Here is a 24,851-nt window from a genome sequence, read left to right on the forward strand (position 1 = left end):
TTTCAGTCCACGCACGAATCTAGCCGCCCTTGCCTTCTCATTCTTGAAGAGGTTTGGGCTATACTTCTCAAGACTCCGAAACTTAGTAGTGTATTCCACTGGACTCATGGTCCCCTGAGTCAGATCGAGGAACTTTTGTTGCATCTGCTCCTTGGCGTAAGGGGGAAAGTAGGCGTCTAAAAACTCCTCCCTGAACGTCTCCCAAGGAATCTCATCCCAATCAGCAAATTTCACCCTTCGCAGGGTGTCCCACCAGTTCATGGCATCGCCCTTTAAGCGGTACGTGCCGAAGGGTGTCTTTCTCTCCTCAGGGACAAGTAAGACGTCAAACACTCTCTCAATCTCCTCGACCCACCTCTCGGCAGCCTCTGGGTCTGCCTTTCCTGAAAAGGAAGGCGGGTCCAACTTCAGAAACCTCTCGAACGAAACGCCACCTGCGTTGGGAACAATATTGACCGGAGGGTCACGAGTCGCTGCCTGCGCGACTGCCTGTGCAGCTACCTGTGCAGCCTGTGCCGCTTGGGCCGTTTGTGCAGCTTGTGCCGCCTGAAGATTCTGAGTCGCTTGTAGCGCCTGCGCTGTCTGCGTCGCTTGAGCCGTCATAGTCTCTGTTAGGGTATGGATGACCTCCATCATGAAATCTCTTTCCTCCTGCCAGTTCGTGGGAGCAGCAGTAGAAGACAAAGCGCCTCTACGGGTATAGTGCGACATATACAATGCACCACCTTTTTCAAATTAGACTATTATTGATACTACCCCCTTAGGTTTGATCACGAAAAGTATTCGTTCCCGAATCACATCAGACTTTTAAAATTCACACCAAAGAACATGGAATTATACTTACCATAATCACACAGAACTTATATAAATTAAGTAAAAGTATTAGGCAACCATACTAGTGAACAAGACTGCTCTGGAGGACGAGTCACAACTTGTTGACGCTTCAGGACAGGGCTCACATACCAATTATGAAAATTAAACACTAAAAGATGATAAAATTGCAAGTATTTGTGGTGGCTCTGATACCAAACCTGTAACGACCCCAACTCATCCCCTTTGAAAATGCGGATTTTTTTTTTTTATAAATGTTTTTGTTGCAACTCTGCCCAGCCCAGCCGACCTTGATGGCTGGGCTTAACAGCATATACACAGGCCCAGTGTGGGCCTGTGTATGCTGTCAACAAGAACAACATAAAAGAAATTTTATTTACGCACATTACCTGTTAAAAATATCATGTGTATTTTTTTGAAAAGGGGAAGAACACCCAGCCCAGCCGACCCTGTCGGCTGGGTCCAAAAGCATACACACAGGTCCAGTTTGGACCTGTGTAGGCTGTCAAAGGTGACAGCAACCCCCCCCCCCCCCCCACGAAAACTGGATATTTTTTTTTGTGAGAACACACACCTACCCCAGCCCAGCCGACCTTGTTGGCTGGGCTTAGCAGCATATACACAGGCCCAGTGTGGGCCTGTGTATGCTGCCAGCAATCAACAACATACTTATCTTGCACAACTGAATTTTCTTTTTTTTTTTTTTATACCCAGCCGAACCGACTGCATACCTGGGCCCCAAACCATGCAAGAGAAGTTTTAAATCTGTCTCTTTTTCTTCAATACAACCAGAGCACAGAAGGTGCAAGGGAGTGACAGTGGAAACTATTCTCCAAGATTTTCCATCGACTGCTGCATGAAAAATCAAACCTCCACCGATGCCCCATTTGAATCAAAAAGAGGTACCCGTACCTTTTTGAAGGGTATTCCGGCTATCGGATGCTGGGGACGCGAAACCACGGTCGGCTGGGGTTGCCCCTTGCTGTTGCCGTGACAGGGAGCTCGCGGGAGGGCTCTTGAAGGCTGTCGCAGCTTTCCGGCGACCTTCTCTCCTCCGGCGTGTGCGCACCGAGCAAGCGAGAGAGAGGGGGGAGATGGTGAAGAGAGAGCCCGAGTGAAGAGGGCATAACCCTCTCTTCACTCCGGTTTTATCGACCCCAGGCCCCCTCCTTCCTCGCCGAGATGGGAGGGGGAGGTCGGTTACGCCTTGCGTAACACCCCCTTCCCCCCTTTCCTATCCTGTTAGGGCTTATCGGGCAACCCTTATCGGGTTGCCCTTTCTGTTTTAAAAAGGCTATTAGTTGGGGTGGGGCTCGGGTCCGAACCCGGGACCCGCAACCCAGCCCCAAAACGAAATGGGTCCACAAGTGGATCCAAATGGATCCACTGTGGATCCTCGAATTAAATTAAAAATTTTTAATTAGAAAAATTTTCATTTATTTATTATTGCCCTTTAAATCAAGATTTCAAATAATCAATCCTAATTACCCCCCCCTTTATGGGTCCTGGATCCGTAATGTGGATCTAGGCCCAAATTGAAAAAAATTTGAAATATTTTAAAATAAGAAATCTCGGGTTTTATACTATAAAGAGACCTTTGCTCCAGTCGCTAGAATGACCATAGTTATGACCTTAGTGGCTCTTGCCTCTATAAAGAAATGACCTATATATCAAATGGATGCCAAAAATGCGTTTCTTAATGGAAGTTTAGCCAAAGAAGTGTATATGGAACTACCACCTGGCATTAATATTTTTAAAGGAAAGGCACTTCGTTTAAATAAGGCTCTGTATGGCCTTAAACAAGCCCCCAAAGTTTGGTATGACAAATTTAGTTAAGTTATGTTCGATTTTGGTTTTCAATCTTATCTTACTGATACAACTTTATTTGTTAAGATTTCTGATGCAAGTATTATTATCCTTCTCCTCCATATAGACGACATGATCATCACTAAAAGTGATAAGCAAGGAGTTGAAAATTTTAAAAGATTTCTCAAAATACACTTTGAAATGAGTGAATTGGGTTTTTTTAAAAAAAAATCTTGGTATAGAAGTTGCTTATTCTTCTAGAGGGTATTTGCTAACTCAGTCTAAGTTTGCTCTAGATATTGTTGACAGGTTTGGTATCTCCGATGAGAAAAAGGTCGACACTCTCGAAATTATAAATGTCAAAATAAGGATTGATGATGGAGAACCACTTGAAAATCCAACACCTTATAGACAACTTGTCAGGGCACTGTCTTATCTCTCAATTACACGACCTGACATTGCGCATGCTGTTCACACAGTAAGCCAATTTCAGTATGCTCTTACCACTGTTCATATGTGAGTTATTTTATGTATTATTAGATATATTAAAACCTCTATTTTTCGATGACTTTTCTTGTATGCTTCTTTCTTCTTAAATTTAATTGCTTATAATAATGCAAATTGGAGACAATATCCAAATAACTGACACTCAACTACTGGTTTCTGTGTATTTTTAGGTGAATCATTAATTTCTTAGAGGTGCAAGAAGCAACAAAAAGTCTCTCTCTCATCAACTGAAGCAGAATACAATGTCATGACTACAACCACTATGGAAGTAGTTTCGCTAGGGAGGTTGTTGCATGACATGAGTGTTCAGAGTACAAGGGCATCACAACTATGTTGCTACAATAAGTGTTCTATTGACATTGTTAGCAATCAGACATTACACGAACGAACCAAGCACATTGAGATGGATTGTCACTATGTGCGAGAGGAATTTCTATACAACACTATTGATCTTCCTTATGTTTCTTTAGAATATTAATTGGCAGATTTATTTACCAAACCTCTTGCAGCTCCTAGATTTCACTTTTTCTTAGACAAACTTTTGGTTATCCAACCGTAAGTTTGAGGGGAGTGTTAAATAATGTATTATAAGGCTAGCTATTTTCTTATTTTTTCTTTTAGTATTATTTGTATAGGTATTTGTCTTTTTTTCTTTTTACTTTTTAGGACCTTTAGGTTGTATTTGACTAGTCAATGTTTGACTAAAGTCAAATACATAGTCATTGGGCACCCAATGACTTTATTTAGAGCCGTTGGGAGCCCAACGACTCTCTCCTTCTTGCCCTCTATTGTATATAAATATGGGGCATTGCCCCCTCTAAAATATGTATTTTTTGTGTGGTTCATAATCAATAATATTCATTTTTTTTCTTGTTGTTGAATACCCTTTTTTGGGTATTTGTGTATGAACCTTTCTTGGTTCTTGTGAGTGTTCATTTTCGACACTTTGGTTGGAGCTCTTTGAAGTATTCGTTGGTGGTGATCTAGGAGCTCATCTTATTACAGGTATCAGTCAATGATTTTTGTGAGACTTCATTGTTGTTGGTTCACCATGATTATGACAATTGCTCATTAATCTCTTTTAATAAGAAGCGCCGAACCCTAGGTAGAGAGAGAGAGAGGGAGAGAGAGAGAGAAGAGACGGCTGCACAGAATAAAAAACATTAACTTGCTTTGTTAGGGCTTCTCTCTATATTAAATAGAGAGAGGCTAAAAAGGAATAATTACATCTAAGCCCATTATGAAAACAAAATTTCAAATAGCCTCTAATATAAAAAGGCTTAACTTAAAACCACCTATTCTCAACACTCCCCCTCAAGCTGGAGCATAGATATCGATCATGCTCAGCTTGTCACAACATTTTGAAAAATTTGGTCTGGCAAGAGGTTTTGTGAACATATCTGCAACTTGGTCTTCCGACTTTAGATATTGGGTAGTGATATGACCCGCTTGAACCATATCCCTTACATAGTGGCAATCAACCTCAATGTGCTTTGTTCTCTCATGAAATACAGGATTGTTCGCTATATATGTTGCAGCTTTGTTATCGCACATCATGGTCATGGGAGAAGAAACCTTCACCTGGAGATCAAGAAGCACAGTACGAACCCACATCAATTCAGCAGCTGTTTGGGCCATAGCCCGATATTCTGATTCTGCACTAGACCTAGAAACCACATTTTGCTTCTTACTTCTCCAAGAGATTAAGTTGTCTCCCAGGAACACACAAAATCCTGTGGTAGATTTTCTATCTACTACAGATCCTGCATAGTCAGCATCAGAATAGGCCACTATCTCCAGAGGTCCACTTTTCCTGAACAATAACCCCTTTCCAGGAGAAGATTTTAGATATCTGAGAATCATAATAGCTGCATTCCAGTGTACCTCAGTTGGTTTGTCCATAAACTGACTAACTTTGCTTACTGCTAAAGCAATATCCGGCCTGATCATAGTTACATACAATAGCTTCCCTACTAGGGAGCGATAGCTCTTGCTATCAATCGGTTTTGACCCTTCTTCAACCAACTGAACTTTATGGTCCATGGGAATATTTGCTGGTTTAGCTCCCAACATTCCCGTTTCCTTTAAAAAGTCAAGAACATACTTCCGTTGAGACAAAACCATCCCTTCACGGCTCCTGGCAACTTCTATACCCAGAAAATACCTAAGTGAACCAAGGTCTTTTGTAACAAAGTGTTTTTGAAGATGAGCCTTTGTGGCTTCAATAGCTTTCACATCATCTCCTATAAGAATGATGTCATCCACATATACCACCATAACGACTATGCCAGAGCTAGTTTTCTTTATAAATAGTGTATGATCTGCTGCTGACCTATTAAAGCCAAAGCCTGACATCACTTCAAACAACTTTTGAAACCATGCACGAGGACTCTGTTTCAAGCCATAAATCGCCTTTCTCAATCTACACACCTTCTGACACTCCCCCTCAACCTCGAAACCAGGAGGTTGGTGCATGTAAACGGTCTCAGATAGATTCCCATATAGAAAGGCATTTTTCACATCTAACTGGCACAAGCTCCAACCATGCTGAACAGCTACTGAGAGAACAAGACGAATGGTACCCATCCGTGCAACAGGAGAAAAAGTTTCAAAGAAATCAATGCCATATGTCTGAGTATACCCTTTCGCTACTAATCTGACCTTGTACCTTTCAATAGAACCATCAAATTTGTACTTTATTGTGTATACCCATTTACATCCAACAATGTCAGCATCTGCTGGGGAATCAACTAGATCCCATGTATGCTAAGATACTAAAGCATCCATTTCTTCTTCCATAGCCAACTTCCAGCGATTATCAAGCTCTGCATGTTGATAGTTCAGAGGAATAGTTTCAGCAGATAAGGCTGAAATAAAAGACTTTATCTGATTTCCAATTCTGGCATCGGAGACAAAATGAGATATGGGATATAAGGTACATTGTCGTGTCCCCTTTCGTAGAGCAATAGGCCTGTTATCATCATCATGAAGATCACTATTGTCAGTAGAACTTACCTCAGGAGAAGAAGAAGATGAAGGCTCTTGCGGAGGTGGAGCTCTACGCACATATACCAATGGAGGATTATTAATTCTGGAAGAGGATGAATTTTGGTTCGATAATGAGGGCACAGATTCCAAAGGAAAAGGAGGTATAGGTAATGGAAAAGACTCAGTTGGATCAATCTGCAGCGGGGAACCGGTACTGGAGTAATATGGAGTGGATTCCAAGAAAGATACATCCGCACTGACATACTCTTGGCGAGAAATAGGATCATAACATCGATATCCCTTTTGATTTTTGGGATAACTTATAAATATGCATTTTGTAGCTTGAGCAACTAATTTATCACGGTCAGGGCCAAGTTTGTGTACAAAACAAACATATCCAAATATTTTTGGTGAGAAAGAAAAGAGTGAGGCATTAGGTTTTAGGATATGTAATGGAATTTGATCACCCACAGAAGACGAAGGCATGCAGTTGATCAGATAGCAAGCAGTGGTAATCGCATCACCCCAGTATAACGCAAGAACATTGGATTGAATCATAATGGTCCTGGCAACATCAAGCAGGTGCCGATGTTTTCGCTCAGCCACCCCATTTTGTTGAGATGAATAGGCACAAGAAGTTTGGGGTTGGATGCCATTATCTTGGTAGAATTGTAACAGACCTTTTGATTTAAACTCGAGAGCATTATCAGTGCGAACAATCTTGATAATAGATTCAAACTGAGTTTTTATTTCAAGAATTAAGGATTTGATAATACTTGGAACTTCAGATCGTTCCTTTATTAAAAACACCCATGACAACTTAGAGAAATCATCAACAATAACAAGATAGTAACGACACTGATTCCTAGTAGGAATCTTACTAGGACCCCATACATCTGCATGAAGAAGTTCAAAGACTTTATTACTAGACAGACTCTGACTCGAAGAAAACGAACTTCGATGATGCTTTCCCAACTGACATGCTTCACACTGAAATGATGTGGTGGAAGGAATTTGAGGAAAGACCGAACGAAGCTTTGACAATGAAGGATGACCAAGACGACGATGCTACTGAACAGGACTGGATGAGTGTTCCACTGCAGCATGAACATTACCTACTGGATGATGTAGGTAGTAGACTCCATTTTCTTCATAGCCTCCACCAATCTTCTTCCCCGTCAGCAAATCCTGAAAATGACAACCCATCGGATCAAATATTACTCTACAGTTTTGTTCTCGTATAAGGCAACTAATAGAGAGTAAACTTTGAGGAAAGTTTGGAGCATGAAGAACATTTTGCAACTGTAATGAGGAGGATATAGAAATATTTCCCTGACTAACAACCGGGGAGGAACTCCCATCGGCTAATGAGACTCCTCGATGAGCATTAATATCCTTCATATCTGAAAAACCAAGTGAATTTCCAAACAAATGTCTGAATGCACCAGAGTCAATAATCCACTTACTGTCAGTCGGATGAAGATGATTTCCAGTTGAATAGGCAACACCAGGAGGGGTGGAACTCAAAGGACGAAGAGCTATCAACTCATCATATTCAGCACGACTGAGGATGATACTACTGTCACTTGCCGAAATATTATCCTGTAAACTTGGTGCCTCGATAGTAGTAACATTTGCTTTAGGAGCATATGACTTTGATGAAGAGGAGGTTGGTCGACCATGCTTATCCCAGCAACGATCTTCTAAATGTCCAGATTTTCCACAGAATGTACATTGAAGCTTTCCTCTGCCTCCCATACCACGTTCACGACCTCGTCCTCTAATATTCTGAATATTTTCACGCCCATAACCAGATGAGACAACAAGAGCAGATGACTGAGTCACAGGCTGAGATTGTGGAAGAGATTCGCAAGTCTACTCAGACGATTGTATGCGTCAACAAGAGTAGGAACATCTGATCCAGTCAACATTCGAACTTTTGCAACAGAAAATTCTGAAGAGAGACCTGTAAGAAAGCGAGCAACCATGGTTTGTTCTTGATGATCCTTCTGCTTCGAGCAACAAAGAGGCCTGTGAGCATTAAGTCTTTCAAAAGCAGCTTTGACAGAGGCATAGTACTGGGCTAAGGTCTGATCTCCCTGCTGCAAATTATATATCTCCTGTTCGACTTGCAGGATACGACTCACATTCGTTTCTTGTGAGTATGTATCACGAAGATTGTCCCACATCAGTTTGGCTGTATTATAGTAGATCAATCCATCTGCAATATGGGGTTCGACACTATTCATGATCCATAACATAACTATGTCATTATCTTCATCCCAAGTAACATATTTTCCCAATTTTTCAGTGGGTTCATCTTCCAACAAAATATGTTTTCGACGATGTCCAGATACCGACATCATAAACGTTTTGGACCACCTGGCGTAGTTGGTTTCATTCAACCTTACAGAAGAGCCGTACGAAAAAGGATTGGCAAATGCTTTATATTCTCCAATATGTTCCAATTTGGAATCACATTTCGAATTTTCAGCCATACTGAAGATATATTTCTGTTTCAGCAAAGATAAAAATCTGGACAAACTTCAATCAACACAGGAAATAGCGTGTGTTACACTCACGCATCAACCGATACGACAACCAGCAGCTGTTCACAAAAAAAAACCACGACAGTAGGGAACAACAGGCCACAAGAAGAATATTTTCCCAGCACAGCAGGGAATCAAGCCTGCAGTTTCCACGACAATAGTGGACAGCAACCCACACACATGAATACTAGTTTTTAAAATTAATTTTTTTCAGCACAGCAGGGAATCACAACCAACATAAATTTGCATATGCAGAAACTGAATCATAACAGCATAACTATGCATACGCAGCAACTGAGTCATAACAGAGGTTGCTCCCACAACCGCACTTTTGCTTCACGAAGTCACTTAGTGGCTTGCCCTGTGCTCTCACAACTCCCAGCAAACCAGCTAATGCAACACCAGCAGTCAGTCATATCTCAATCACGAGCAACAACACAACCAATGCAGTTTTTGTTTCTCCCAAATAACAGGAAGTCACGAAAACAGAAGATACCAAAAACCACGACAAGGAGAGTGGCCCAAAACATTAGGATATCACGACAATAAAAAAAATACTCAGCAACAAAACAGTGCAGGAAATCACAGCATCACGGCAGAGATAAAACTCGGCAAGAATCACAGCAGGGAATCACGGCAAGGAATCGCAGGAAATCACGGCAAGGAATCACGGCATCACAGCAGGAAATCAGGGCAGGAATCACGGCAGGGATAAAACTCGGCAACAGGGAATCACGAAGAAAAAAAAGTTGAGGAGCTACCAGACCAGCAGCATGCATCCTGCTTCCTTAGATCTGCAGATCTGTCATCAGATCTTACACAGAAAACTAACCAGCAGACCTTATTAGCAAAAGCTTTTCGTTCACGCTCCCACGATAGTTTGATCACGATAGATCACGTTCCCACGATCGATGGCTTTGATACCATGTAGAAAAGAAGCACCGAACCCTAGGTAGAGAGAGAGAGAGAGAGGGAGAGAGAGAGAGAGAGAGAGAGAGAGAGAGAGAGAGAGAGAGAGGCGGCTGCACAGAATAAAACACGTTAACTTGCTTTGTTAGGGCTTCTCTCTATATTAAATAGAGAGAGGCTAAAAAGGAATAATTACATCTAAGCCCATTATGAAAACAGAATTTCAAATAGCCTCTAATATAAAAAGGCTTAACTTAAAACCACCTATTCTCAACAATTATGACAATTGCTCATTAATCTCTTTCAATAAGAAACCTGGGGATTAAGGCCCCCTTCTTGAATTAAATGGAATTAGCAACTTGCATGGATTCTGCAGTTGCAATCCAATTAGGATGTTTATCCTTCCAGGATAAAGAGACCCTGTCTTTAGAAACATAATTGAATAACAAACACCAAGATTGAGTGATTGAGACTACTGTTTTGCACAAAGGGTGGGGTTGGTGGAGCAGGGAGGGACGGATGGTGATTTATGGACATGGCTTCAGAAACACCAAAGCGGAGAAAAATTTTTCTGTCCTTTTTGCCAGCATTGTTGTAAAATGTTTATAGGTCATTATTGGTTCCGCAGTGGCCAAAATACTTATAGATGCCATCATCTTTAATTTCCTTTTAAGTCACATCTCTTCCTCACTGAGTCTATGTGATCTCAGCAACTCTCTCTCTCTCATGTACAGACATCAGTTTGAGTCTGGTTTACATGCATGTTGCAGAAAGTTTTGTGAGATCATAATATAAAATGAAATATTGATTCTTACGAACAGGTCATTTAGGGTGTTTTCTATAATGAAATCATGGAGTATCAGTTCATAATTCTCTCTCTCATTCATCATGGAAGAATTGTTGTGCTTCTGGTGGATCTGGCATGGGTATCATCACAAAATAAGATTCATTTTGTATCATAAAGATAGTTTGCACTTTATTTCAGGATTTGGCAAATGGATGTTTGGCAGTCAAATCTCCTTATTTAACTATTGTACGACCTATTTGAACAAAATTGCTAGTGAATCCTGGATTTGAAATTTATTCATTTAGACTCTAGTCCATTTCTTTGTATGGTTGCTATGTGAAGTTTTGAACTGATACCATGGTTTTCATTTTTGCTCTATACCAATAATATACCATCTTCAATTTTTTTTTTTTTAAATGTCAACTTTACAGGGCATTTTCCTTTGATGATGAGAAAACTGAAAATGTGTTTCTGTATACACACAATATTTCAGATTCTGGTCAGGTATTTTAAAGAACGCTTGACTGATATTAACATATTTTCCATGTTTATTATATTCCATTAACTGGTACTTATTCATTTAGTGATACTATTCAATATGTGTGGCATGTAACTGGTGAAAGATTTTGCAAGGCGCATTTGATCTTGAGGAAGCAACAGCTAAAGCTTTTGACATCATCCTGGAACATAAGGTAGCATTTTTCCATGTCCATCATATTTTATGTATCTCATTCACTAACTCATATGGTCAATTTCTTGGCCACGGTTGCAGATGATAAAGCCAGATGCTCGAGCTCCTCTTATACAGTTTCTGCAACTTTTGGTGGCTCATCATCCATCTAAGAGGTATATCAACTTTGATCCATATGATTGTAATGCATGCTACCTTTGCTTTCCTTTTATTTACAGTTGATAATATTTTAGGTGTCGAAGAGGCAGTTCTGAGATACTTGTCAACTTTGATGACACATGGCCTCCAAATTTCTGGTCAATTCATACCAAGAAAGATGTTATTTCTGCTGAAAATGATACAATGAGAAGCATTGGTATTTGCGGTGAAGAGGTCCCTCGTGGATATTGGGTAGTTTTCTCTCTTTAATTTATACTTGGATACAACACTTAAACTGGTCTAGAGTCCTGTAAGGCATTGTGACTAGTAATACCTATTCTTGTTACTAAACTTTTTTCTGCAGTTAAACTGAATAGTAACTGTAACTCTGTTCCCCTTCTCTCAGAACTTGACACTTGAACTCGCACAGCCTATGTTCCATAATAGAAGTTTGTATGAAAAATTAATAATTTAATACCATAATCACCAAATATCCAGACATTTCTTTTTTTAACGAAAATATATAAATATTAATACTATGTATTTCTTGAGATCAAATTTTTTTACTAAATGGGTCATTTTTATTTAAAAAATAACTGAGATTTTCTCAAAATAAGCTTACTTTTAAGCTTTCTGAGAAGATCACATAGCAACATTATGATGAAACTGATAGTGTTGACTATCACTAATATAAAATCTAGAGACAATGTGTATACAATCTGCCTTCTCAGCTGCTAAAACTCATCACAGTTAGTGAAATGACTGATTATTGTTATTTTTATCATAAAAGATTAGAGTTCTTCAAAACTTGAAGATTATGTTGCAATGATCAGATCAGGGTCAACCTTGATTCAATCCTACAAGTTGCAAGCATTTTTGCATCATTTAGATACATATTTACTGAATTAGACATATTTCAAATTGGAACCTTGGGGTTCATGCCAACATGGACTCATATAAGCTGCAGCCAATTCACCACAGTCACAAGCCAATACATAAGTGAATTATTGTTTGTTATTCTTGGCAGATTTCAGCTATGTATCAACTATATATTGTCAATGTATTGGCAATTTAATGAATATTTAAAATACAAAAAGAAATTAAGATAGGGTATTAAAGAGTATTGACTTTTCTAAATTAGGCATATTCAATATTACATAACGAACCTTAAATACCTTATAAACTAAATAAAATATAATTCTAACTAGGATCTATAGATTCTATATCTAGATCTATTTTTGTACCCTAACCCAACTGATTAAAGGCCCTTTAGGTCATAAATTGAAATTGAATTCCAAATGGTTAGCTTTATAGTTACCTAGATCTAAATAAGACCTACTATATCTATGTTTGAACCCATTAGCTTAGGCCAGATCCATATTGGTTTAAGACATATTATAAGCCCAATCTCACCTAACAGCTGCTTCATCCAAACTGCCTGGTTAAAGATCCAACCTACCCGTAGAATCCAAATGTAGTCCTACAATATGCAAAGATGAGCAAAACAAAGAAATATCAAAAGTGAGAAGATAACTGAAATATACAAAGAAGGTAAATAGAAACTTCATATCCTCTGACTAAGTTAGGAACATTTAGAAGAAATCAGTAACCAAGGAGAAAGGGGAAAAATCTTGCTTACCTCGTTTCTCAAGAAATCTTTTATAATCTCAACTGAAACTCCTGAAAGGGTTCCAAACTTTCAATATTATACCACACAAATTGGGAAACCCAGGTAAAAACTATAAAATATGCTGTCAACGTCAAACATTTCAGTGTTTCGATTTTCCTCCTCTTTGTTTTATTATTTAAGAACAAGGGGAAGTGGGAAAGGAGGAAAGAAAACAAACTCAATGTGTCATAGGGCATATGTTCATCCTTTATTCTAGATCTTTTGCCTTTTACTTAATTCTTGGATTCTATTCAGTTTCAATTCACCTTTTAATCTCATCACTGAAAATTTGAATTCTTCTAACTTCATATAACGGAAGAAACAAATTATTCCATTTCTCTGCTCTTATGATTTGAGGTGGCATCTCTATGAGAGATGATGATGAAAGTAGGAAGGTGGTCTTGAGGAGGAAGCCAGTGTTTATTACTGGTAAAAAATGATGGTTTGTGGTTACATGTATCATAGCCATATTGCCACAAGAAGTTCCTGAGAATTCACAAGAATATCAGACATTAAACTATGGAGTTGATTGCACAAATGATTCAACAAGTTTCCAATCCAAAGTTCTACAAACTAAAGGAAGATCTGGAAACACAAGACATGAAAAATTGAATGAATATCAGAATCACATCAAATCCATTATGGACAATTTTGTTGTTGTAGGGAATTCAATATCTGATGATGATACTGTTATGCAAGCACTCTGTGGTCTTAGGTCACATTATAAGTGCTTTGTTACAGTGGTCACATACAATTCTATGCTACAATTGTATGTTGGATTTGTAACAAGAGAGGGCATATTTTTGCTAATTACTTTCAATGGTGTACTACCTTATACTTGTCAAGAGCTTGTCTGCATATTTTGTACTACATTTCTCCAATATTTCTTGCACCTTCATTGCATCTACATTAGTAGCCACAAAACATTATCTACTACCTTTAATACATGAAATCTGCATCACCTGTTGGAACTTTATGAGTGTTCTACCAGAAGTATGTGCCCTCTAAATGTTGTGTCACATATTTACGGCTGTTGGATATTGGAATATAATTTTTTTTTGGAGATTTCCATTGCAAAAATACAATAGAGGATTCACTAAGGGAATCAAAATGGAGTATGAATATGACATAATCTAAAAGATCATGGAATGTAGGAAATATTCACATGACATAATATAATCCTATGCCATAAATGGCATAGTCTAAAAGCACATTCTTATCTTGCTCCTCACAGTATACTTAATACTGGAGATGAAAAACCATCAGATTTCTCTTTTTGGAAATGCTCTAATCCTAACTTCCTATGGTTCCCTTGTTTTTCTTAATGTTTCTCATATTGGACATTCCTAATCTATATAGTTTATAAAGAAACAGTATCTTCGGTAAAAATGGAGTAGAGAGTGTCAGTGATGAGGTATCTCTGAGAAAACTGCAATACAGAAGAAAAGAAAAAGCACAGTAAAAGAGAGTGAAAGGAGAATCCTGATAAGAGATAGAATCACACATCAAATTACATCTGAGATTCCCTAGCCTTCTGTTGCCAATGCAGCTGAGACGCTCTCCTGCCTGTTTGTCTTTTACATAAAGTAACAACTGTGATTGAATTCTTCCGTTGATGTGTGAAATATGTCTTCCTTCTCTTCTTTGAAGATACTATTATTTCTTCCCTGCCAAAAGTGCCACCATGCCAAAATTAACCACCATTTCCAAATGGCCTTCCTTCCCTTTCCTTTCTTCTTCACCAAATGTGCCAAAGGAAATGCTATATGCACTGATGTTCCAGTAGTCCAAATCCCAGTCAGGCCATGACCAAGACTGCAGTGACTTAAGGGAGGGTTAAGTCCATAGGATATGCCAAATGGATTCTTAATTTTACTTGCACATATAGAATAAAGGCTATGTGGAGACCCCTAAGCTTGAGATCAACTTTGAGTGAGGTTGTATGATCTGGAGGAATATGGTCATATATATGTCATGTCTGGATTTTTATGTTTTTTCATCATTTGATGTGTATTATTACCATAACACAATGGTGTTTCAGTAAATTACAAAGCACCCATTATAGATACATTTAGGTGCCCTGGGGAGTAGCTTGGGTCCGTATCTGTCTCTGTCTCTGTGTGGCAGTATATGTGCATGAATGCTTGTATATAACAATCTGACCAGGCTATTGGCAGTAGAACAGTTCAAAGTTGCTCATTTCTTTTTACACTTTATGTTAAGCTGTGGCGTGGATATCTGTATCTTCTGAATGTGAACTCTTCTAGGCTACCTTTTCTCCTATTGAAATTTGTAATAACTCTTGTTCTAAAATGTTTGAAAACTTAATGGCCTTATACCGCTAGCTATTTAAAAACATTTTATTTAATTATGTTAGTCTCCAATTTTCAGAGATGAGCATATGAAAGTTGACAGAGAGGTTCACCATCTCATGTATGTCTAAATGCATTCTTCTTTTTTCACGGTGGCCTTTTTTGGTTAAATGTCAGTTTGATTTCATTTTATGCCAGCACAAAAAACTCTGGTTTTTCTGTAAGATAATGACTTTGTCTTCACCCTGATTATCTACTATATTGCAGATATTTTGTCGTGGCAGTAAAAATGACACGAGGGGATTCAGGTTTGTCAATTCCTTATGCCTCTGACATAGCTACTAGATGATTGTTTAGTTCTGTTTCCTTGAACCTGTCACATTCTGCTAATTTGATGATAATGATATGTAAAGTTTTTGCATCAGTATATTTTATAATCCACAAAATATCTCATGTTTGAATTTCTACATTACGGAATCTTATTTGCATGTGTACTTTTTTTACTTAAATAACTTCATTTTCACGGAGATGTTTGTTTCTTGTGTCTCGTCTCTCTTCCATGCTTTTGAATATTATCAGCTTATCTTATGTTGATTGACTTCAGACTAGGATTGAAGTTTGGAGCAACATAGTTTTGTTTTGTTTTTCATATTTCTAAACCACATCTCTTATTCCTGTTTTGTCTATATCTGTTTATGGCATGGCCGCATGGGATTGCTTGAATAGCAGTCATTACTGAACCAGGTTCGAATTTGGCTCCAAGCTTGAACAATCATGTTGAAGTTCAACTTGGGTCAAGCTGAGAGAGCTCGAACTCAGATTAACTAGGTTAGAGATGAGACAATTTTTTTCCCTTTAACTTTTGGCTGTTAAATAAAGGCAGTGGTGGGAGCGGGATTTGAACCTGTCATTCTCCAACATTCACCAAAATCCATGATCAGATATTCAGAGCTAAACGAAACACCAAAATGCGAAACCCTGAACTTCATCACAGATTAATGTATGTGAAAAATGATAATTGCATACCAGGATAAAACTCTCATATCCATCATAGGCTGCTGTTGGTTGTACACATTTGTTCCTTGTTGGTCACCAGAATCTTGGATGATCATGAATGTATAGAAAATCTCTCTCTCTCTCTCTCTCTAAACCCTTAATGCTTTGGAAAACTACAGTAGAGAATGCCTCTTGCAACTGTCGTCGTTGCATAGAATGCCTCTCACTCTTAGACTTTGATATCAAATAGATTTACCCAAAGATCAATCGTATACGAAAGAGAGAGTTAGGGCAGACAAAGAGGATGCTTTCCCTATGTGGATTGTCCCTTCTCTTTTTATATTGTTACATGACTAATTGCAACATTGCCCTGATAAGAGAAAAAGGGTTAAAATAATGAAAAAGTACAAGAATGTCCAAATATACACGTCTCACTATTCTAACAGCCTCCCTCAAGTTGTACATGGTTTACAATCATGAACAACTTGGATTTCAGTAGCCAAAACCTTTCCTTGGTGAGCCCTTTTGTAATAATGTCTGCAATTTGATCTTCACTCCTAACATATCTCGTCTTCGATTCAAAATCAATCTTCTGTCCAATAAAGTGTTGGTCTATCTCAATGTGTTTTGTTCTTCCATGTTGAACTGGATTCACCGAGATTTTGATTGCACTTTGGTTGTCACAAAAAATATCAGTCTTGATATTCTTTCACCAATTTCATTCAACAAATGATGAATCCATGTTACTTCGAATGTTGCTGAAGCCATGGATATGTATTCAGTTTCTATGCTAGGTCTAGCAACAACCTTTTTCTTTTTGCTGCTTTAGGATACAATATTCTCACCAATATATACACAATCTGAAACCAACTTCCTTTCATCAGGATCTCCTTCCCAATCTACATCAAAATACACTATAACAGAAAGTACATCTTCATTTTGAGATGTTTTTACATATAACAGCCCATCTTTGACCGTTCCCTTTAAATACTTAAGGATTCTTTTAACCGCTTCAATGTGTTCCATCCGTGGTTCATGCATAAATTGGGATACTTGGTTCACTGCATAGACTCTATCAGGACGAGTAAAAGTAAGGTATTGAAGCATGCTTACTATACTCCGATATCTAGTGAGATCCTCATAAATTTCTCCATCATATGTGCTCAATTTCTGATTGAGAGTACTCGAAGTTGGTGAAGGTTTATAGTCTATGTCACATGGGTGCGGGTGCGGGTGCGACACGGGTGCGGCACAATTTTAAAATTTTTGGACACGGGGACTCGGCAAAAAAAAAAAAATATATATATATATATATATAATTTTATTTTATTTTTAAAATGCCACAGCACAGTCTGTGTGACTGTGCACAGTCACACAGTCACAGACTGTGCACACTGCACAGACTGTGCACAGTCACAGTCACAGTCTGTGACTGCAGCACTGTCACAGTTTTTATATATATATTTTTAAATAAAAAATATAAAAAATTGGTTTTTTAGGGACATTTTTGGACTCGGTCAAAGTTGACCGAGTCCAAAATGTGGACGGACTCGGCCTGGACTCGTTGACCGAGTCCGACTCGGCGTTGACCGAGTTCGGGCCGAGTCCGAAGCCACACCTGAGTCCGCACCCGTGTCGGGGCGTGTCGACTCGGGTGCGGCACCTCCTTAGCCGAGTCCGTGTGACATAGTTTATAGTCTACCATTCCTGTCTTGGCCAGTAAATCTAGAGTATATTTATGTTGTGTCTGCATAAGCTTGTCTCCTCTGTGATCAGCCTCCACATCAAGAAAAATTCCAGCTTTTCCAAACCTTTCATCTGAAACCTTTTGTTGAGAAGACTTTTGATTTCCCAAATGTGGCTTTCACAACTCCCTGTGAGTCTGTGACTATGATGTCATCTACTTAGATAAGTAACAAAGTAATCTTATCTAAGGTTGTAAGTATTGTATCATTACCCGTATCGGTCGGGCCCAAAGTAATATTGTATCGTATTGTAAACGTATTGTATCGTTACCCGTATCGGTTGGGCCCAAAGTAATACCATATTGTATCGTAAACGTATCGTAAATTTTTAATAAAAAAATTCTAAAAAATCCAAAAAATTTAAGAAAAATTAGCAAAAATTCTAAAAAAATTTATATCACATGAAACAATGATGAATTGTATAAAATACAACCATAAAATCACATATGAAAGCATTTGCGTCTCTATGAGCCGCATAAGACATCATCAAACATCAAGTCATATAGAATCATAGATAATATTGCATGCATATCTCATAAGAACAATGCAAAATATTAAATATCTTGCAATTAAGAACATGCCACAAGACTCATACTTTCATATTATATAAACAAAAATATTATGGCAATAGTTCTCAATTTTCAATCGGTTTTCACTCATTACTTGAGTGCCCCTTTGCCATGTCAGATCATCTTATGCCATCTTTGTTGGAGTTGTGTGAAGCTTGATTTCTACTTTGATATAAATCTTTAATTTTCGCGGCTCCAACTTATGCAAAAAAAAAATTTAGAGTAGTTTTGTAATTTTGTTTATAATAAAGAGTTTTTTACCTTAACCCTTTTTTTTGAGTGAAAAATGGTGAAAATGCACTTTTTTTACCTTAACACACTTCTTTGGGTGAAACACCAATGGAAATGCACTTCTAATGACTTCTAGCCAAATGGAGAAGTAGGCCCTCAAAAGGTATTTAAAACCCAAAATGAAAAAAAGTAACTTTTGTCTTTTTTAAAGTGCGTCGAAGGTGCCTGTAACGTACGATACAACACAATACAGGGGTGTATCGTACGATACACCCGATACGGGTACGATGTGTATCGTATGGCAAAACCCAAAAGTAATGATACGTATCGTACCATATTATACGATACATACGATACTTACAACACTGATCTTATCTATGTCCTTATATATAAACAATGAATAGTTTAATACTGACCTCTTGAAATCATGCCTTTGAATTTCATCAAAAGAATCGTTCAAACCAAGACCTTGAGGCTTGTTTCAGCCCATAAATGGTTCATTTTAGTTTGCAAATTACATGATCCTTTTCATTGAAACTTGACGGTTGTTCCATGTATACTTCTTCCTTAATACTGTGATGTAGGAAAGCATTTTTCACATCCAGTTGATTCAATGACCAGGAGCAAGAGATAAAATAATGTTTATAGTTCTCATTTTTACTACGAGACTAAAAGTTTTTTCGAAATTCAATCCATACTCTTGAGTGAAACCTTTTGCCACCAACTGTGTTTTATACCTCTCAAAGCTTCCATCTGGTTTGTATTTTATCTTGTAGACCCACTTTGATCCCACTGCAACTTTTTCTTTTGCCTTACAAATTTTCAAGTTCGACACTCAGTCAAGGCTTTCATTCCCTCATTCACGGCTTCTATCCAACTACTATTTTTATTTGCTTGAGCAAAAGTCTTCAATTCTTAATGATTTTCAGTCTCTGCAATAAATACTTAGTAATCAAGACTGAAGCTTTCATAACTAACCCATCTGTCAATAGGGTGGTGAATTCTTGAGGATCTTCTCAAACTTTGTTCTTGACTAATAACACTAGGTTGATCATCAAGATTTTCACCTTGCTGCTGCACATTATGATTACGCCTCACATAAACTTGGCCATGCCTGGAGCCTCCCTGGGTTGATACATTTCCATGATCCATATCTGGGGCTACAACCTCACTTTCATCTTGCTGTCCAGCCAAGGAGTCATTTTGATTATGTGTGAGATCTCAAACATCAAGAGGAAGGAATATCAGAATTTTCAGCCATGGTTGGCAAAACTCGACCCTTTCGGTTCCTTTCTCCTGTATAACATCTGACATAACATCCTGAAAAGAATTTTCATCAAATACCACATTTCTAGCAATATGAATACACTTCTTAAAAGAATCATAGCATCTGTAACCATCATAACCATCAGCGTACCCGACAAATCTACATGCTATAGCCTTATCACTAAACTTGGTCCTAAGGCTTTTATCAACATGGACATAGCATGTGCAGCCATATTCTCTCAAAGCGTCATAATCAGGATGTTCTTTAAACAGTACATAGTATGGAGATTTATTCTTAAGAATACACATAGGAAGCCTATTTATCACATGAACAACAATATGAAAAGCTTTTGTCCACAACAAAATAGGGATTCCACTGTTGTGGATCATGGACAGCACAATCTCAACATGTTTGTGCTTTCTTGATGCCAAACCATTTTGTTGAGGTGCCTGTGAGCAAGACGTCCTATGATTAATTCCATTTTCTTGTAGGAATTCAGTGAATTAATTCCTTCATTGTAAACTCACCATCACCGTCACTTTGAAAATAAACAATAGGAACAGAAAAGTGAACTTTAACGAGAGCATAGAATTTGCGAAAGATACCAAACACATCAGATTTATTTTTTATGAAATAAATCCAGGATTGAGAATAATCATCAATGTAAATAACACAATACTTGCTGCCAGACAAAGAATCATTAGGGGCTGGATCCCAAACATCAAAATGCACAAGTTCAAAAGGCTTCGAAGCTCTATTATTCTAAGACTTAAAAGGTAAAACGTGACTTGCAAATATGATAACTAGGACATAAAGACTCTTCATTACATAAACCAGATTTGGGAATTAACCCATCAGACACAAGTCTTTCGACAAAATCATGATTATTACAGTAAGCAAGACGATAATGCCACATTATAGCTTTATTGGATTCAACAAGATTAGAAACAAAAGCATTAAGGAAAACTGGCTCCGAAGCTGAAACATGAACGGATGATTGATGAATGGACATCTTCCTTGATACCCGTACATATTCCTACGTCACTCTCCTTCAGCTAACCTCTTCTTCGTGAGAGGATCCTTCAGAAGTTGAAGTAAACACAACGTAGGAATTTGTATCATCAAGTTTAAATACAAAAATGATAAAGATCTAGAATTCAACAAAGGAATTTGGACACTACCAACATGAGTGATTGGATGGTGACTGGTGAGCCCCATCTCCAGTAACAACACTATTCCTAACAAAATATGAAATTAACTTTGAACACTTACCCACGTCACCTGTGGTGTGAGTGGCTGCTCTAGAATTGATGTACCAATAACCATCTTCGCTCTTCTTGAAATTCAGATCAACAGGTCCAGCAATAAGAGAATCCTTGTCACTTCTTGATTGATTATTACTACACTGTCCCTGATTAGAACTTTGGCCTTGACTACCTGGCTGGTTTTTGTTGTGAACAATATTGACCTCAGGGTTGTAGTTTGGGTCCCTTCACATGACCCTTCTTCTTACATATATAGTATATTGATATGCCACCACTCTGATTCTGATTGTTTTCCCTTCACGGTCGCATGGTGGTCAATGGTAAAATACCTCTGCCTCCCTGATTGTTGCTATGACTACGACCACAAGCCCCTCCTTGAAAACCCTCGCAACCACGGCCTTGTCCAACACCCGTATTGAGTACTTCACTAGAGGTCCCTATATATTTACTTTGATCCTTCAAACCATTCAAAGCCTGGTCATAATGCAAGAACTTAGATCTAGCTCATCAAAGGTAGGCAAAGCGGGGAAAAGAGATAGTATAGTAGATAGGACATGGAACTCTGATCCCTTCCCCTCAGGGCCTGTCGAACTTTCTCTTTCTCCTCTATTTCACATCCAACCATAGCAAGTTGACCTGTTATCTTGACCTTGTTTAGATAGTCAAGAACATTCATGGATCCTTTCTTTAAGTCCTAAAACTCCTTCAAAAGCATGATTTTGGCCTCTAGGATCTGGGAGTAAGTCTGAATTAATTTCCCCCATAGCTCCATAACAGTACAGGTATCCAGTATACCTAAAAGAAGTTTCTACGATGGCTAGAGCTTGATCTCTCTTCTTCTAGCTCGCGTACTCTAGATTACGGATAGTGGAAGATGATATAATTGCCCCTTTATCATCTTTTTCTTCCTGTAGGATGAAATCTAATGGGATCTTGACTGATTCATCTAGGTGTTAGATTTTGAATCTCCAGGTCCTTCCACGCGTGAGATCTGAAAAACAGAGAGAGAGAGAGAAAGGGAGAGAGAAGTTGGGAGAAACCGATACCCCTTCAGCAATGGGGTCGGCTGCTGTGTATTCCTTCATATTAACAAGTGATTACAACATTTTTAGGGTACTAAAATACCCCTCATTACAATAATCAATATTACATAATGCCATTAATGAAGAAGTGGATGTCACGGGTCCTGGATCTTCAGATCCATGACCCGTAACCGAGAAAACACTTCTTTTCACCCTCCCTCAAGTTGTGCATGATCTTGAATCATGAACAACTTGCCTTTTAACATCCAAAATCTGTCTTTTGTCAATCCTTTTGTAAATATATCCGCCACTTGATCTGTAGTTCGAACAAATTCAGGCTCAATCTCTTTCTCTTCTACCTTTTGTCTCACAAAATGCTGGTCTATTTCAATATGTTTGGCACGACTGTGATGGATTGGATTAAAAGACACACTAATGGCGCTCTGGTTGTCACACAGAAGAAGTGATCGAGATATCGATTCTCCGACTTCTGTCAGTAGATGTCTAACCCAAGTAGCCTCAGCAGTGGCGGCTGCCATTGACCTGTATTCAGCCTCTGTACTGGATCTGGCAACAGCCTTTTGTTTCTTACTACTCCAAGAAACCAAATTCATCCCAACAAATACACAATAGCCTGATACTGATCTGCGTTCATCTGGATCTCCCGCCCAGTCCGCGTCAGAATAAATAGTGATCTCATGTGCACTTTGCCCATTTGTCTTTCGCTTATATGTGAGACCATCCCCAACCGTTCCCTTCAGATATCGTAGTATCCGTTTAACTGCTTCCATATGCCCTTCACATGGTGCATGCATAAGCTGAGAAACTTGATTCACCGAGTAGACTATATCAGGGCGAGTAAAAGTGAGGTATTGTAACATACCCACTATGCTACGGTACTGTGTGAGATTTTCAAATGGATCTCCGTCTTGAGAGCTAAGCCTTTGATGAAGAACGCTAGGAGTGCTCAAGGGCTTGCAGTCTTTCATACCCGATTTATTGAGAACATCAATGGTATACTTATGTTGAGTAAGAGTCATTTTTCCGAGGAACTGTCGACTTCAATTCCAAGAAAGTACCGTAGTTTGCCAAGATCCTTCATTTTGAACCTCTGATTCAAGAGATGTTTGACTTCTTCAATGTGCTTATTGGAACTGCCAGTGATGATAATATCATCCACATATATCAACAACAGAGTAATTGTGTCTTGGTTCTTAAATATAAATAAGGAGTGGTCAAGAAGAGATTTCTTAAAACCATACTTTTGTATTTCAAGAGAAAAGCTGTCAAACCAAGATCGAGATGCCTGCTTCAATCCATATATCGCCCTTTTTAGTCTGCAGACATATTTTGTAGGATTACCTTCTGCGTAACCAGTGGGTTGTTCCATGTAAACTTCTTCTCTCAAATCTCCATGAAGAAAAGCATTCTTCACATCAAGTTGGCTAATGGTCCATTGGTGTTCAATGGCTAAAGAAAGTATGACTCGGATTGTCCCCATCCTCACAACTGGACTAAAGGTTTCATCATAATCCTGTCCTTGCTCCTGTGTAAAACCTTTGGCTACAAGTCTCGCCTTGTATCGCTCTATAGTCCCATCCGGTTTATACTTTATTTTGTACACCCATTTCGAACCAACAACGTTTCTGTCAGGTGGTCTTGATACGACATCCCACGTACCACATTCATGTAGAGCTTCCATCTCCTCATTCATTGCTTCAATCCATCTTCTGGAATTTGATGCTTGAGAGAACGTTGTGGGTTCATCTTCTTTATTCAAGGCTGTTAGAAAGAGTTGAAAATCTAATGAGAAATTTTCATAACTGACCCACCTTTCAATTGGATGGCGACAACGTGTGGATCTTCTAGTATCAACAATGTTGGATGTTGAGGATGCGTCCATGTCTGAATCAACTATGGTGGGTGACTCTCTTCCTCGTCGAGTGTAGACAAGACCTTTATACCTTCCTGGATTCAAAGTTGAGTCTGTATTTTCATGATCAATCATTCCATCAGTAGACACAAGTTTCTTATCCTTTTGAATGCAATTTGAGCAAGCATCACTAGCTCCTGAGAGAAGTTCATAATTCAACCAAGGATAATAAGCCTCAACTTTATGTTTTGATTCTGAAGAACTAGTACATCGACAATCAAAATTCAATTCATCGAAGATGACATTTCTTGATATTTTGATGCGCTTGCTCACCGGATCATAGCACTTGTACCCTTTATAGTCATCAGCATAACCCACAAACCTGCACTTTAAAGCTTTGTCCTGAAACTTATGTCTCCTTGAACTATCAACATGAACATAACATAAACATCCAAAGACATGCAAATCATAGTAGTTGGGGTGTATACCAAAAAGAGACAAGTAAGGAGACTTGTTTTCCAAAATAGTCATGGGCAATCGATTTATCACATGAACTGCAGAATGAAAAGCCTCTGTCCATAAAGTGATCGGAAGATTACTGTCATGCATCATGCTCATCGCACTCTCAACAATATGGCGATGCTTCCTTTCAGCAATCCCATTCTGCTGAGGTGTGTGTGGGCAAGACACCTTTTT

The 24,851-nt window shown here is 38.6% G+C and overlaps 1 protein-coding gene across 5 annotated transcripts in view; it reads left to right on the top strand.

Annotated features, from left to right (window-relative positions):
* The window catches only part of LOC149815666 (sulfhydryl oxidase 2-like), a 100,122-nt gene that overhangs the window by 49,113 nt on the left and 26,158 nt on the right, over positions 1-24,851 (top strand). For all 5 annotated transcript variants that reach the window (XM_089988999.1, XM_089989004.1, XM_089989002.1 and 2 more), the window contains exons 5-9: positions 10,809-10,881; positions 11,001-11,069; positions 11,150-11,223; positions 11,302-11,458; positions 15,455-15,495. In XM_089988999.1, coding sequence (XP_089845125.1) covers positions 10,809-10,881; positions 11,001-11,069; positions 11,150-11,223; positions 11,302-11,458; positions 15,455-15,495 — 414 coding nt within the window. The remainder of the gene's footprint in view (positions 1-10,808; positions 10,882-11,000; positions 11,070-11,149; positions 11,224-11,301; positions 11,459-15,454; positions 15,496-24,851) is intronic.

This window comes from Nuphar pumila, chromosome 15, assembly GCF_984573655.1.
Source record: "Nuphar pumila chromosome 15, dmNupPumi1.hap1.1, whole genome shotgun sequence".
Taxonomy (NCBI): domain Eukaryota; kingdom Viridiplantae; phylum Streptophyta; class Magnoliopsida; order Nymphaeales; family Nymphaeaceae; genus Nuphar; species Nuphar pumila.